The sequence below is a fragment of the Notolepis coatsorum genome (genome assembly GCF_963971535.1).
Source record: "Notolepis coatsorum genome assembly, chromosome: 4".
Lineage (NCBI taxonomy): Eukaryota > Metazoa > Chordata > Actinopteri > Aulopiformes > Paralepididae > Notolepis > Notolepis coatsorum.
The window spans coordinates 21,282,847-21,300,443 of record NC_140168.1 but is presented as its reverse complement, the minus strand read 5'-3'; the positions used below and the strand labels follow the sequence as shown (position 1 = coordinate 21,300,443).

Here is a 17,597-nt window from a genome sequence, read left to right as displayed (position 1 = left end):
ATTTGCAAATCTGGTATGTCATAAATGTATAGATGTAGCAGTACTGAATATCTGTATGTCATATGTCCTGATGAATTGAAAATGGGGGACCCTGATGTAAACAAGACGAAAGTCTTTCTCTGGTCTGCATCCCCTTAACAATTGTGTGTATTGAGCTGTACTGTATTGTACCCATTCTGCAATCTGTTAATAAAGTTTTCAATCAATCAATCGACACCGAGAAGCTGCAGTGCCTCAACGAGAGTAGAGACGGGGATGGGAAGCTCGTATTCAAACCCTGGGACCAACGGGCAGATCGAGAAAATGTAAGAAACAAGTGAGTCCCTTTGTGTGTGTGTCTAGATGTAGCAGTACTGTCTATCTGTATGTCGTGTATGTCATATAGTGCGGTGGCTTAGCAAAAAAATGTGGACGTGCCGGAGATTTTTTCCACGTGTTCTCCATCACCATAGCTTTCATTTTGGGGTAAGGGCCACGTCATCATGATCGATTTCAAGATGGCCGCCATGTAAAATCAAGGTTCTGCTCATTAATAAAAATCTTGGTCCATAGCGCGCTCAATATTTGAGCGAACACAAATGTATTGGTATCCCTGTAAACTAGAGAAGCTAAGCTTTCCATTGGTACCATTTTCATTAAGCCCAACTGTTGGGAAGGGGATTTTAATAGGCAATGATTCAAAATTATGTAAAATTTTCGACCTAGAAAAAACTGCCATGCTCATCTTTCAAAAGGTCCCTTGGCTGTTCACATGAATATCAGTGAACATTGGTTTTATAGGTACCCACAAGCCTCTTCTTTCCAGACATACCCACTTTGTCCAACTTGCATGCTATTTGGGGCAATAATCAAGCAGGTTTGTGCATGTGGTGTGGTACAAATGTGTCGAACATTGGGGTAGGGTTTGTTGTTAGAATGCTTTTTCTTTTTTTTTTTTTTTTTATCTTTCTTCCCCTCCTTTTTCCCGATTTTTTCTCCCATCCCACCCTTCCTGGTTGTTGCGTACTTTCCCCTACTGTTGGTCCGGGAGACCGGAGACTGTCACATGCTTTCCTCCGACGCATGTGCAGCCTGGGGCAGGCCAACCTGGCCGCGCAGGTTCTCACCGGGGAGAGTGTAGCGTGTGGGAGGCCACACTATCTCTCCTCAGTTCCAACCCTCGCTGAGCAGGCGCCCCGACCGAACTGTAGGGGTTGTTGTCCACAACGCCCAGGACCCACCCTTCAGCTTTCCCACCCCCTGATACAGCCAATTGTATCAGTGTGAGAGGCCAGCCAAGCTGATAGCAACGCCGGGAGCTGGATTCGAACAGGCGAATCCTAGTGTCTCCCGGTGTTGGTGACGAACGTAATCTCCGTGCGCCACCTGCCCCCCCTGTTGTTAGAATGTTGAACATATGCGGCGGTCAGGTGGCGTAGCGGAGATTGCGTTCGTCACCAACCCCGGAGACGCTAGGATTCGCCTGTTCGAATCCAGCTCACAGCTCCGGGGTTGTCACCAGCTTGGCTGGCCGTTCACACTAATACAATTGGCAGTATTAGAGGGTGGGAGAAGCTGGGAGAAACAGCGACTCCTACAGTTCGGTCGGGGCGCCTGCTAAGCGCGGATAGGATCTAAGTGGGATAGTGTGATCCTTCCACATGCTACGCCCACTCAGTGAGAGTCCGCGCTGCCAGGTGAAAAGAAGCGGTTGATTGGCTAGACGTGTGTCGGAGGAAGCACGTGATAGCCTCCACTCTCCCAGACCGACTGGGGGGGGGTAAGTGCGCAGCGACCAGGAAGGGGATTGGGAATTGGCATAACGACTAACATTGGGATGGGAGAAAATCGGAGGAAAAAGGAGGGGGAAAAAGATCAATAATAAAAAAAAAAAACAATGTTGAACATATAAGATCAATTTTGGTGTCAAACTAGGGCTGGATGGTATGGTCTAAAATGTATATCACGGTATAATTTGAAGCATAGACTGTAACGGTATATTAACTTATCTTAAAATGTCTATATAAATGCTTCTGAAGGGGTAAAACACTGTTATTCTGTTACAGCTGCTGAGCTATACTATAGCTAATGTCCATCAATATCTTCCTTTTTAATTAAATAGGTTTAAGAATCGAATCAGGATTGTTAGCAGAGAGAGAGAGGGAGGGAGGAGGCTGCTAGAGTGGAGCTAACGTTAGCTTGCTGAGGCTAGTACATCGACAGGCTGCTAGTGGAGCCAGCTAACGTTAGCTTGCTGAGGCTAGTACATCGACAGGCTGCTATAGTGGAGCCAGCTAACATTAGCTTGCTGAGGCTAGTACATCAACAGTTAACATTACATAAGGTTTTAGCGTGACGTGGGCATTCCAGAATGGCGAGGATGCAAAGCATGTTAGACCATTGGATTCGTCGCAGAGTTTACATTACACATAAAAACTGCGCGACTTGCGAGAGAAGTTGTCACACAGCCTTAAACCGCAGGGTGGAAGAGCTAGTTTGCTTCTGTGTATTATGAAATGACAATTGCGCGTTGACACGCCCACTGCCTCTGTGCTCCTAAATAACTTTTTCCAGTTTGCACATCTATTATGACTAATTCTATCTATTTTAGGGGCAAATACGAGTAAAAGAAAGAAAAATCATTATTTTTTTTGCACTTTTTTTATAATTTTTTTTAACCTTTTTTTTATTTTCATGTCAACTTTCACACGCACAATATACGTATCAGGGCCGACATTCCACTCTACTGGTTAAAGTTGCTTACTCGTGAGTAGTACGTTCGTTGATAAAGAAAAATAAGGTCCACAGCCGCTCCGGTGTAAAACAAATGGTTTATTTATTTATTTATTATTTATTTATTTATCCAAATGGTTTATTTCTCTTCCACAGCGAAGTCTTTCTTTACAGAAGTGATCCTAAAGCTATTTTCCTAAATATTCACGTCACTACTACAAGGTAAGAAAACTGTATTTTCCCAGTCTCCAAAATCACCACCGCCTCGACACATGAAAATTCCTCCTCACCTGAAAGCCGTAAATAAACAGCAAAACGGTAGGCAAGGCACCCTGGTCTAGAAATGCAGGCTTCAATCTATGTTGTTCAGTACTGCTCAGCACTGTTTCAAGATGCACAATGAGCTCTTCTTCTTCTTCTTCTTCTTCTTCTTCTTTTGAATTTCCGGCAGTGTAGACGCATTGTGGCATATTACTGCCCTCCGCAATTCTTTTGATGGGCTCTTCTTCTTCTTCTTCTTTTCCCGCAGTCTACTGGAACTCGTCATCCCCTAGTAGGCTACATTGTCCATTGGAGTGCAGCTAATGCTGCTACTTCCTGTCTGAGCCCCCCTTTGCGGGACACTCCTTGCCCCCTGCAATCTTATTCTGGGCTGCTTGGTCCCTCACAGCCCCCTCATCCAATTCCCTAACCACCTTCTCCCATTTCAGACCTTCCATTCCCAAATGTTGAACCGCTATCCTAACAATCATCTTTCTTTACCCTATCTGTTCTACCCTTAGCCTCTGCCAGACCATTAACTACCCCTCCCACGAAGGCCACAATACCAAATTTGTCCTCCCTTACCCTCTCTCTATCCTCCTGCTCTACCCTCTCTGCCAAATGCCCTTCTCCAACCCCCTGCACCCTTTCTTGGCTTCCCTGTCCTACCCTGCTAACCGCCTCAGCGTACGATAACTTACCCTCCCTTCTCACTCTCCGAACCGCGACCTCCTTCTTCATCACCTCGAACTCCTTCTTCATCACCTCACACCCCCTAAACGCTACACTATGCTCCCCACCACAACTACAGCACCTCGGCTTCACTCCCTCTCCACACTTCCCATAGTCATGTTCATCGCCACACCTAGCAGCGCACCTCTGCCCCTTCCTACACGTGTTAGCTATATGGCCAAACTCCTGGCACCTATAACACCTAAGAGGATTCTAATTGTTGAATATATATAGATACACAAATGTTCTAGAATGTTTGGACATCATACTGTGACATCACGAATGCTCTAGAATGGTCCATTATGACATCATACTGTGACATCACAAATGTTCTAGAATGTTTGACTATGACATCATACTGTGACATCACAAATGTTCTAGAAGGTTCTATTATGACAAATAATACCGTTCAATGACTTTATCTAAATCCAATCAATATTCCTAATGCCGTTTCAATGTAAGGTTATAAAAATAAACATATAAACATTCATATAATACAATAACCTAAATATATAGCTTTGGCTCCTCTACAATACGCTTGCCTAGGATTTGACTTGATTCAACAACAAAGCAGTCGGGGCAATGGCAAGCCGAAAACGGTAGTGTAGTTATTTGAAGTTTGGATTTTATTTTTTATGACTGAGGTAGGTAGATTACATTTTTAGAGACTAAAGTACCGAAAAAGGGTACCACTGGGTACCGGTATCGATTCACAGGTACCGGTACCGTATCGGTTCAAATGTGAACGGTACCCATCCCTATTGCTTATGTCCAGAGATTCCACCTTTGATAACTAAAGTAATGACACTTGACTTACCTGTTATATTATGTTTTGCCTTTTTAAACATGTCCCTTATCGCGCTGTCCTCTGGCTGCGCTAAGCCACGACAGCTGTCACGAGACGCGCACTGAGAGCTAGGGGTGCACCGATGTATCGGTCGGGTATCGGTATCGGCCGATAAGTGCCTTGTTGACTGCAATTGGCCTATCGGCCGATAAGCTCGAATGTGCCAATGGCAGTAGCCGATAAATGCAGTCGCGTCCTGCCAACGGCGCCGCCCCCAGTCCACTGTCCCCCACACACACACACAAGCTACTGCATCAAAGTTACTACTAAATATTCAACATTCTCTTTTGAGACTCCGCTTCAGACTCTTATCATTTGGCACTAAAAGCTAAACATTGTCACCGATATGGCTGTCCGCAACATGTCATTAATTGTGTACGCGAGGTGGTCGCTCAGTGACGACGCTAACATGAGCTAGGTTAGCTAGCATGAGCTACCGGGAGGCAGAAGACTAACGTTACTGGTGAAAATGTGATTTACGTTGGAATACTCCTTTGCCAACTTGCTGTACTTTGCTTGCAGGTCTGCAGCCATTATTGCTGGATTATGAATAGCCCCAACTTTAGCCAACGTAACGGCTAAACCTTTAACGTTAGTTAACGCTAGCTTTCGGTTAGCTGTTCAATGCTATTAATAACACAATCAAGCGAACCCATCACACCCGTCAACACCCCTCTCTCGGGAAGATGGCATTTAAGAAAGTATCTGCTGTTAAAATGACACAAACATTTGTTTTGTGGCATTAACGTTATATAGTTAGTGTTACACGTTCAATAAAATCAGCATATTATTTACCCGAAGATAGCAAGCAAGCAAGCAAGGCATTACTCCGTTCATAGCTCAGTTCCATTCCGTTGCTCATTCCGTACCCAACTACCCATTCTGCAATCTGTTAATAAAGTTTTCAACCAGACAAATGTATAGAAAGGCTTTGTTTTATTATAACATTTGTTGCAGTAAAATCATTGTGTCTCGTTTGGTCATCCTGTGGAGCGATGGTCGGCGGGCAGCTAACGTATTAGCTTGTTGTGGTTCTCGCAAGCAGATCAATGGCGGCATGCCCGAAAGTAGAAAATGAATAAACGCTTGCCGATTGGTGGTAAGAACAGCAGGAGGTGGGTGCTAGCGGTGTGGCGTAATTGGCCGAATCGACTGTCAATCAAAATGGTTCTATTGCATTGGTTGAAAGCTCTGGTTGAGAGAATAATATCCATCTGCAGGCCGCCAGACGATACTGGGAGAGGGATAGTGATACATGGCATGGTGGAATTAATACCATAAACATATTTCTTGATGTTTCCTTTTTTTAAGTAAGTAAAGAGGCCTACAAATACAAACATACACATACAAATATACAGTAGTTTCATTAAAAAAAAATTACAAATACTTATTTTTTGCCACAAGTATCGGTATCGGCCGATTGTGTTAGTTGAACAATCGGTATCGGTATCGGTGGCCAATTTTCATATCGGTGCATCCCTACTGAGAGCTGGCCAGTATACCATGGGAATTTTTGTGAAACATTCTGATATTTTCGCGGGCACGAGACCACTGCACAAGACCCGCGAAAATATCTCCATAACAGTTAAATACGCCTATACGGGCTAGAGAGTTATGATAATAATAATAAATGTAATGAGTGATCCTAATAAAATGTCTATTCGATTCATGAATGTCTGACTGTTAAACAAGTAAAGTAAGTACAAATATTCATCTGGTGACATGCTTCATAGCATTAACACATTTATTGACCCAGAAAATGTATAGTTTGACACCAAAATTGATCTTCTATGTTCAACATTCTAACAACAAAACCTAACCCAACATTCACATTTTTGGCAGTTGTTAGAATGTTCGACACATTTGTACCACATGCACAAACCTGCTTGATTATTGCTCCAAATAGCATGCAAGTTGGACAACGTGGGTATGTCTGGAAAGAAGAGGCTTGTGGGTACCTATAAAACCAATGTTCACTCTGATATATTCATGTGAACAGCCAAGGGACCTTTTGGAAGATGAGCATGGCAGTTTTTTCTAGGCGAAAATTTAACATAATTTTGAATCATTGCCTATTAAAACCCCCTTCCTTGAAAATGATACCAATAGAAAGCTTAGCTTCTCTAGTTTACAGGGATACCAATACCTTTGTGTTCGCTCAAATATTGAGCGCGCTATGGACCAAGATATTTATTAATGGGCAGAACCTTGATTTTACATGGCGGCCATCTTGAAATCCATCATGATGACGTGGCCCCTACCCCAAAATGAAAGCTATGATGATGAGGAACACGTGGGAAAAATTTGGTGCTTTTGTCCGGCGTGTCCACATCCTTCTCAAATCTGATGCTAAGCCACCGCACTAATATGTCGTATGTCATATTGGACTCTTTTTGTATCACAGAAACAGTACTGTATTTGCAAATCTGGTATGTCATAAATGTATAGTCGCAGTACTGTCTATCTGTATGTCATGTATGTTATGATGAATTGAAAATGGGGGACCCTGATGTAAACAAGACGAAAGTCTTTCTCTGGTCTGCATCCCCTTAACAATTGTGTGTATTGAGCTGTACTGTACCCATTCTGCAATCTGTTAATAAAGTTTTCAATCAATCAGAGATTAATACACATTTTATAAAGTTCTATTATCAATTCCACAGAGCATCCATCCTGGATTATTTCACAGGAAGCCAAACTGCTACACGTTCAGATTTGTTGGATATGTTCGAAGACCTGTGCATCAACATGCAACAAAGAGAACTCACGAATGTACTCGGGAGGCTGTATCGACATGATCCGTCAGACTTCACCATCGACGAGGTGAGAGGAGGACATGTTTATCCAGAGCGTACCATGAATCAATATATTCTTAGTACAGTCGGTGGTGCTAGTGTATTTATAGTCTGCAGTAAAAAAACTTAAATACATAAAAATCAATGCAGAGCAAGAAAATGGAAAAAAAATCTGGTAATAACCCCCCCCCCCCCCCCCTTTCCTCCAGTTCCCAAGAATCTGCAAACAAGTGGTGGAGTTGTACTACCGAAGATTATGGCAGTGCTTCTACTACTAGAAGAGGCAGAATGGAGGATGTTGGTGGAGAGTCGGCCTCTGTCTCTACTGGCCATCGCAGTCATTTCCACTACCAAGGCTGGAGCGAGCCACATCTTCGCGTCTCTCACGTTGCTGCTCGGATCACTGTTCCTTCTATCACTCCTGCACTGAGGCTCAGGGCTACAATGACTGTAGAGAGAACCAATACTGTGTGATAATAATGCCCTGACCATATATTTTTTGGGGGAGTGGAGGGCATCGGCGTATTTAGACTACTATCAGTAGAGCACATGCCCTACTGATGATCATCTGTGCCCCACTGATTAATTTTTTTTTTTTTTTTTTTTTTTTTTACAAATGTTTTTTATTTTCCCTTTTTTAACATGATCAAATGATCATTTAACATGATAAAATAATTATTATAATATTTTTTACTTCGCTTTGAAATATTATAGTGAAATATTTTGCACTGCATTTATCTTGTTGAAATCCTCCAACAGGCTCTTTTTTGTAAGTTGACTGGTTTGCACACCAATAATACAGTGCAATAATAGAATAGTAGAATAAATAGTCAAATTATGCAATCGAATGGCCAGAGTAAAATAGTGCTACAGTACAATCAACAGCGGGGTGTATTAGAAGGCTATGGTGAAGAGGTACGTTTTTAGCTTATTTCTGAAAATATTAAGAGATCTAGCTTCCCTAATGTCCATAGGTAGTGTGTTCCATAACTTTGGTGCATAGTTAGCAAAGGCTGCATCCCTGATTTTCTTTAGACTGTGGCTTGGAACCTTCAATAGACCAGTAGTAGATGATCGCAATGTTTATACTCTGTATATAAGGAGGAGGACCTTGAAATCAATTCTAAATGTTACCGGAAGCCAGTGTAGGTAGGTTACTTGTAACTTCGGGTTTGATCCAAGGAGTAAGTTGCCCCATATTGCTCTGTAACATTTCTCTTTTTGTTATAGGACCGACTAGTAGGATTTCAGTTTTGCCCTCATTTAATTTTAGGAAGTTGTTCGTCATCCATTTGTTTATTGCTAAGAGACAGGCGGAAATGGAGTTTATAGCTGTGTGATCATTTGGTTCAGCGGAGATGTACAATTGTGTGTCATCTGCGTAACTATGGAAACATACATTGTGCTTTCTAATGCTTTCTCCTCAATGTTCAATGCAAGTAAAGCACTTTAAACTTTAAGTATGACTAAATGCTTTCTTGACTATATATATAGTAACTGTTCCAAAATGCATAGATTTCTATGTATTTTAGGGGTTTGGGTGGCTAGCTCTTTTTAATATAAATGTCAGATTGTTTTATTTATTTCATAGATTTCTATGCATTTCAGGAGTTTGGGGGGCTGGCTCCCCAAAATAATTAAATAACATAACCCTAACCTAACCCTAAAACCGAAATAAAGTTAAAAAAAAAAAGTTACAAAATCCACCCATTTTCGCCCACAAACCGGCCAAATTTTTTTCTTCATAGTTTTTGGTGCCCTTCTGTGCCCTTCTGTGCCCTACTAGTGCTGGGTCTAGATACGCCCCTGGTGGAGGGGTGTGTGTGTGGGGGGGGGGGGGGGAGATAATGAGGAAAGTGATTGTAATGTTATGTCTAGTAACATCAGGGACTATATTACGCTGTGCAGGATACCTGCGTAATACGAGAGCCTACAACAGGACGGAGCATGCGCAGGATCACCCCGGGAGTAGCCGGCTAAGCATGCAGTCGTGTTCCGAGTCAACCCATACCTGATGTTGAATAAAGAGTGTTTACTAAACCAACCGAGTGATTATTCAACATTACATGGTGTCAGAAGTCAACCATGGCAAAGTTCCCACCGCCGAGCAGTTTGGACTTCAGCCATCCGGAGTAGTGGCCTGAATGGAAACGCAGTCTCGAAAGTCATGGAAAAAATAGTCTACGAACAGGTCGAAAAGTACCTAGCGGAAAAAAATCTAATCTACGAATTCCAATCTGGCTTCAGAACATCCCACTCCACTGACACATGCCTTCTCTATTTGAACGACCACATCAAACGAGGTGGACGCGGGCAAATACTGCGGCATGGTCATGCTGGACCTACAAAAGGCCTTCGACACTGTCAATCACTCCATTCTGATTGACAAGCTAAAAGCAATTGGTTTTGATAGTCTATCAGTGAGCTGGATACAATCCTACCTTGAGGGGAGGGAACAGATGGTGGAGGTAAACGGTACCCTATCCCCCCCCCTCACAGTGAGCTGTGGTGTTCCACATGGAAGCATACTAGGACCGCTACTGTTCCTAATTTATGCAAATGACATGTCGTCAGCTTGTGACTGCAACTTGTTCCTGTTTGCGGACGACTCAGCCCTGCTGGTCTCTGACAAGAACAAGTTACAGGTTGAAAAAACCCTCAGCTCGGAACTAGGCAAAATCTGCATATGGCTCGCTGATAACAAACTATCATTACACATGGGCAAAACAGAGTCCATTCTCTTCGGTTCAAATAACAAACTCAGCAAGACCGACGACTTCTCAGTTACAGTGGGTGACAATATTGTCACAAGGAAAGATGAAATTACCTACCTGGGTTCCATCCTAGAGGCTAATCTCTCCTGTGACAAAATGGCATCCAATGTAATAAAAAAAGTCAACCAACGAACTCGATTCTTGTACCGGATCACCTCTCTGGTAAACAAGAATACCCTGAAGACTCTGGCAGGAGCACTCATTCAAGGGTACTATGACTATGCTTGCACCTCATGGTACCAAAGCACCTCCAAGGCGCTAAAAACTAAATTACAAACATCTCAAAACAAACTGGTCAGACTACTGCTTGACCTTACTCCTAGAACCCACCTCACCCCTGCCCACTTTGACAACCTAGGATGGCTTAGAGTAGACGACAGAGTACAGCAACTTGCAATGGGCCTGGTCTACAAGATACACTACACAACCAAGGTACCCATGTACATGTCAAAATACTTCCCAAAGGTCAGTGAATACCACGATCACAACACCAGAGGGAGCTCCACAAATCATGTTAAACCCAGATTCGGCTCAAACAAGGGACTAAACACGTTTCGCAATTATGCCACATCAATGTGGAACGCCCTACCCAAAACTGTAAAGGAATGTGAATCACTACCCACTTTCAAAACCACTCTCAAGGGACACCTACGGGAGACTGCAATTCGAAACTGGCCCCTGTAAATGTCCTAACCCAACCCCCTCCAATGTACAGTAATTTACCTAGTATGGTTTTGTCAATATTCCAATGTACAATTGTGCTTGTTTGTACAGTGTCCCCCCCCCCCCCCAAATGTACAGTTTTGCTTGTTTATACAGTGTTTCTCCCCCCCCCTCCCCAACCACCTCTAATGTAAATTACCCAGTATGGTTGTCAATATCCCAATGTACCCAACCCCCCCCCACACAACCCCACCCAACCTCCTCCAATGTACAGTTTCTACGTCAAATGTATATACTCCCTTTTCTTGACTCTTTTTGTATCACAAACAGTACTGTATTTGCAAATCTGGTATGTCATAAATGTATAGATGTAGCAGTACTGTCTATCTGTATGTCATGTATGTCATATATGTCCTGATGAATTGAAAATGGGGGACCCTGATGTAAACAAGATGAAAGTCTTTCTCTGGTCTGCATCCCCTTAACAATTGTGTGTATTGAGCTGTACTGTATTGTACCCATTCTGCAATCTGTTAATAAAGTTTTCAATCAATCAATCAATCAATCAGATTCCACAGGTACAGAATTGCGACCAAATTAGACAAAGAGGAGGAAGAAGTGCAAGTGTGCACTCTGCTGTACGCGCTCGGAAGTGAAGCCGAATCGATCGTCAAGACCTTCGTCATTGAGCTCTATCATTGAAGTGGGTGGCACTGGTGGCATTCAAGGGGGGTAAGGCGCACCGCATGGCTGGCAATGAAAGTGTTAAGGGGATGCAGACCGGAGAAATACGTTTGTCTAGTTTACATCAGGGTCCCCCATTTTCAATTCATATTGATGAGCTAGCTAATCAAAATGAGCTAGCTAATTAACATGGCAATAGGCCATCGGGTTTCAATGGTCATTAAAAAGCAATGAGCTGTCATCATTTGCCGTGGACTATTCAGGAAAGTCGTGGAATTTGATTAGTAAAAAAAATGTAAGTAGGAACTATGAATTAGGTTATGTATTATTGCGCTTTTATTGTGAAATTGTTGGGCCGGAAGTGACTGTGACTCCGAGCCTGAGGCTGAGCTCAGTCGCGTTACTCGCGTAGGACTCAGGTAACTAACTGATACTTGCTGATCTCAATTCAAAACGTCTCTGAGCATTTCGCAGCCTATTTGATCTTCACCAGACATTAAAAGAGACCAACACATTTGACCATGTCTGGCCACGGCCACGGTGGTCACGGTGGCGGCCACAGCCACGGCTGCGGCGGGTGCGAAGGAGAACACGAGCCCGCGGAGAGGGGCCTGGAGTACGGACTGTATCAGCGGATCGACACCGAGAAGCTGCAGTGCCTCAACGAGAGTAGAGACGGGGATGGGAAGCTCGTATTCAAACCCTGGGACCAACGGGCAGATCGAGAAAAGGTAAGAAACAAGTGAGTCCCTTTGTGTGTGTGTGTCTAGATGTAGCAGTACTGTCTATCTGTATGTCGTGTATGTCATATGTCGTATGTGTCATATTGGACTCTTTTTGTATCACAGAAACGGTACTGTATTTGCAAATCTCCTATGTCATAAATGTATAGTCGCAGTACTGTCTATCTGTATGTCGTGTAAGTCATATATGTTATGATGAATTGAAAATGGGGGACCTTGATGTAAACAAGACGAAAGTCTTTCTCTGGTCTCCATCCCCTTAACAATTAATTGTGTGTATTGAGCCGGGCCCGTACTGTATTGTACCCATTCTGCAATCTGTTAATACAGATTTCAATCAATCAATCAAGTCTCTGAACTCTTTGTTGTGTCAGTGTCTAAAATTTGCCCATGGACTTTTGACAGCTACTGCAAGTGGCTTAGAATATGCACCACCAGCAACTATCTGGATGCAAAGCACTATCTTCATGCATGCATGCTGTATGGGCGTGTGAAATTTACATCGCACAGTTGAATTAACGTTATATACACTCATGCATGCATCCATGCAAGTGCAACTGACATAGCATCTTTCATAGAGCCCCGTAGATGGTTGCAACTATGGTCCTATGATGGTTAGGAAAGGAGGCTAATGTAGCCTTTTCTTTCTCTTTAAGTTCGTCGAGAGTGATGCAGACGAAGAACTCCTGTTCAACATCCCGTAAGTCATCAACCTGTTATGAAGGTTCAGTTTTTCTATTCCAGGATTTCAGTAGTTTTTTTTACATGCACCCCCCTTCCTTTTATTTCTAAAGGAGATTTCTGGTTCCCTGTCCCTCATTATTTCGTGTGCTTTTGTGTTGTCCTGATCAGGCCCCTGTCGTGATGACTTAGCTTTAGGGCGGCGGTGGCCTAGTGGTGGCTTCCCTGAATGTAACAAAGGAACGCTGTCTCTCAGTTTTACAGGCAGCGTGAAACTGAAAGGGATCATCATCTCTGGGGAAGACGATGAGTCCCACCCTGCAGAAATACGACTGTGAGTGTCTTGCAATGCTGCTGGACAGGGGCGGGACACAGGGTTTGCGGGCAGGGCAGGGCAATACCATAGAGGCCATGATGTACCAAAGAGTCAATAGACCCCCCCCCCCCCCCACACACACACACACACACACACATACATGCCAACATTACAGTGTTCCTTAACATTAACAATTGCATTCAAATGAACAATTATAGTCACTTGTAGGAAAAGGGGCCCATCGTGATAACTCCACCAGTGGCTATAACCATAACTAGGTAAAAGATTATTGTCATAATTTCAACACAGGCTTGATCTTTAGAATTTTGGAATTATTACAGGGGTCCAAACTAAGCGTAACTAGGACATCCAGGTGTGTGTGTGTGTGTGTGGTGTGTGGTATGTGTGTGTGTGTGTGTGTGTGCTCGCGCATTGAGATGCAGTGAAGCCACTTTTTTCCTCTTAATCAGTCGACTGCTGGAGCTGACCTTGATTTCTGTTTATTTGTTGTCGTCTTTCATCATCACTGTCGTTGCCTTCTAGGTACAAGAATATACCCAACATGTGCTTTGATGACGCCGGAAGAGAACCTGAGCAAGCTTTTCGCCTCAACAGGGACCCGCGGGCGGAGCTGGAGTACCCGACCAAGTGAGAATGAAAGCAAAGAGTCATGTTTTGCTTCTCCATGTGATTGATTGAAAACTTTGTTTAACAGATTGCAGAATGGGTACAATACAGTACGGCTCAATACACACAATTGATGCAGGGGATGCAGACCAGAGAGACTTTCGTCTTGTTTACATCAGGGTCCCCCATTTTCATTTCATAACATTTATGACATACAGATATACAGTACTGTTACATCCCGACATTTATGACATACAAGATATACAAATATACAGTACTGTTTATTTACAGACAGAGTTTCTAAAAGAGAATATATACATTTGAGGGGGAGGAAACTACATTGGGGGGGGGGGGTTGGTTTGTGAGTGACTGTCTATCTCTTTCTCCCGCAAAGTCCCTCGTTGTCTCAGATGAAGACGTACTTTAAATTGACTGTCTCAATATGAATGTGTTCACATCATCCAAGCCTTTTAACCAAGTCACCGTTCTCTCCTCTCACCGTTCCCAGAGTTGCCCGTTTCTCCAATGTTAACCACCTGTCTATTCATATATCAAAGAACTTTGGGACAGAGACCACTCGGGTTTACTACATTGGACTCAGAGGAGAGTATTCCCAGGTGAGTCCTATCGACCCCAGCCCCTCAACATATGTGGAGTAGGAAAGAACATGAATATCAGCAGGTGAATATGTAAGGGATAATGTATATATATATAATGACAAGGTCATTGTCGCAAAATAATTGACCGACACAGAGTTTAAAATACCGAGGCGCCTCGCCGAGGTGTTTTAAACGTCAGTGAAGGTCAATTATTTTGCGACAATGACCGAGTATAGCTATACATTATCCCGCTTATTACATGGCTAACTTACTAACAATATACCTAATTCATTTTACACCATCGACAAGACGAGATCAAATGCAGACGCAGTTCTGTTCTGTGGCTCTGTCAGCCCAAATAAAGTGATTATTATTATCGCCGGCAGACGGCAGGTGTGTGTGTCTGATTGCACTGAAACAGTGTGTGTCAGTGGGCTTGATTGCTCCAGCTGCGAAAAACAATAATCACCGGTGGTTATCGAAAAATAATTCACCGCTGTCGGGGGCTATTGACCAATCACAATCAAGCATTTCGGCGAATGTTAAAACGCCATGTAATAAGTAAGGGATAATGTATAGCTACGAGGTCGTTGTCGCAAAATAATTGACCGACATGGAGTTTAGAATACCGAGGAGCCTCGCCGAGGTGTTCTAAATGTAGTGAAGGTCAATTATTTTGCGACAATGACAGAGTATAGCTATACATTATCCCGCTTATTACATGGCTAACTTACTAACAATATACCTAATTCATTTTACACCATCGACGAGACGAGATCAAATGCAGACGCAGTTCTGTTCTGTCGCTCCGCGCTGTCATCGCCGGCAGCTTCGCCGGCAGCCGGCAGGTGTGTCTGATTGCACTGATGCAGTGTGTGTCAGTGGGCTTGATTGCTCCAGCTGCGCACAGCGGTCATTATTGCTCGGCAGAGGTCCGTTATCGAGTAATAACGGACCTCTGCCGAGCGCTATTGACCAATCACAATCAAGCATTTAGGCGAATGTTAAAACGCCATGTAATAAGAATTATTAATCAATATTAACAGCAGATGAATATGAACTACTGATAAATATCAACAGCAGGTGAATATATGGAACACCTCTGAAAGGTTTGGAGAGAAAAAAAAAAGGGGAAAATAGGAGGATCATTGTTCTATATTTCTAATCAGGTACTGAAAAGCAGCAGTGTTCTACCTCAGGATCTGGGGACATATTAAGGCTGGGCTCCTACCACTGTGTGGCCTGGGGCCAAATGCCACACCGACTGCCACATTAATAGGTGGTTGAGGATTCTTGGACATTGAGAGTCGGAGACGTGGAGCCTGTTGATATGAATCCACATAGCTGGGGGATGAGGCTGGACACTGAGGAATGCCATTTATAAAATGGTTCTCCTTTAACGATTAACAATTAAGCATTAACAATAATTGTTTCTATGGTAATATGTCTGCGGAAAGGTCAATTGTGTTGTAATTAGGGAAGGGAGGGGATTGAAGGGTGTCTTTTTTATTTTTGTCATGTGCTGTTGTTTGTATATATGTATGTTTGTGTAAAAGAAATGTTTTACAATAAAAACATTGTTTTTAAAAAAACAGCAGGTGAATATGAAATACTGATAAATATCAACAGCAGGTGAATATGAACTACTGATAAATATCAACAGCAGATGAATATGAACTACTGATAAATATCAACAGCAGGTGAATATGAAATACTAATAAATATCAACAGCAATTGAATATGAACTACTGATAAATATCAACAGCAGGTGAATATGAACTACTGATAAATATCAACAGCAGGTGAATATGAAATACTAATAAATATCAACAGCAGTTGAATATGAACTACTGATAAATATCAACAGCAGGTGAATATGAACTACTAATAAATATCAACAGCAGATGAATATGAACTACTGATAAATATCAACAGCAGGTGAACATGAACTACTAATAAATATCAACAGCAGGTGAATATGAACTACTGATAAATATCAACAGCAGGTGAATATGAACTACTGATAAATATCAACAGCAGGTGAATATGAACTACTGATAAATATTAACAGCAGGTGAATATGAGCTACTGATAGACACCAACAGCAGCTGTGCTTATAGCAGGAATGTGCTTGATCATGGATGCTGTGCTGGAACACTCGGGTCTAGCGCTAGATGTTCCATTTTCCAGGATGTGCTAGAATGCTCGTTCTAAGTCTTCTGACAGACATGCCATTTTCTCCTCACACTCCGTCCATCTGCTTTGTCCCGTTCCTCCCCCCAGGCTCACAGACACGAGGTGACTATTTGCACCTATGAGGCGTCGGCAAACCCAGCTGATCACAAAGTGGAGAGCATCATCCCGCAAACTAACTTCATCTCCTGAACAATGTGGAAGAAGAGGGGAAGTTGAATGGCTTCCGCTGACTTGACAGTTACTCGCTTTGCTGGAGGCAAGAAGTCAAAGATGTGTGTGGTGCTGCGTTTTGGCAGGGGAACACTCAGGAGTGGGCCAGGTTTGACTGAGACATGCCACCTGGATACTGAATACCAGAGGCCTTGAAGTGCCAAATTGTTGTTCTGTTTGTACGGCAATAAAGCGTGAAGGCTGGAAGTATTATTTGTTAAATAAATGCATAATACATCTGACGTTCTCATTAAGTGTCATTTTAATTTGTTTTCTTCTAATGTATATGCGTGCATGCAGTCCACACGTGTGCGTCGTCTGAAGGAGTGAGAGCCATAAAAGACTATCTTAACAACTCTGCTCGCAATCAGTGTTGTACAGCCCAGGTGTGCTGCTGCAATTGAGGGATAAAGTACCAGAACGGAAGTACAAGATCTCAGCCTGAGAGTACAGTTTCTAATATCTTCCGCTATATCTGAAAGCCTTCTGCCCCCTAGTGGTCGGTTGTTGTGTGACACTGCATGGCATTCTGGGACTGGCCTCCATAGTCTGAAGTACTCCAAGTTTCAAGTTTCTTTAATAGTTGTCATACAGAAGTACAGAATACTTTTATACAAAATGCTTCTTACTGTTTCGCTCCAGAGACTGTGTTAGACAAGATAGTATGAAATAAAATAGTATAGCATGTAAAATAGAGGTCACAGTGTTCAGTATAGACATTTGTACAGTGTTCGATGCAGAATAGAAGTAACTGAGT

At 42.9% G+C, this 17,597-nt stretch overlaps 1 protein-coding gene across 1 annotated transcript; it reads left to right on the top strand.

The window, feature by feature from the left end:
- Nucleotides 1-11,295: 11,295 nt before the first annotated feature.
- Nucleotides 11,296-17,072, top strand: pithd1 (PITH (C-terminal proteasome-interacting domain of thioredoxin-like) domain containing 1). The gene is made up of 6 exons (XM_084312664.1): nt 11,296-12,199; nt 12,868-12,911; nt 13,149-13,226; nt 13,752-13,856; nt 14,344-14,452; nt 16,718-17,072. The coding sequence occupies exons 1-6, from the start codon at nt 11,990-11,992 to the stop codon at nt 16,817-16,819; spliced, it is 648 nt and encodes a 215-aa protein (XP_084168790.1). The 5' UTR covers nt 11,296-11,989; the 3' UTR covers nt 16,820-17,072.
- The last annotated feature ends 525 nt before the right edge of the window (nt 17,073-17,597 follow it).

Bases quoted from the DNA above. Each gene is read 5' to 3' on its own strand.
- pithd1 (XM_084312664.1), top strand. From the start codon at position 11,990: ATGTCTGGCCACGGCCACGGTGGTCACGGTGGCGGCCACAGCCACGGC. The intron at 12,912-13,148 runs GTAAGTCATCAA...GCTGTCTCTCAG, and splicing joins GAACTCCTGTTCAACATCCC to TTTTACAGGCAGCGTGAAAC. The intron at 13,227-13,751 runs GTGAGTGTCTTG...GTTGCCTTCTAG, and splicing joins CACCCTGCAGAAATACGACT to GTACAAGAATATACCCAACA.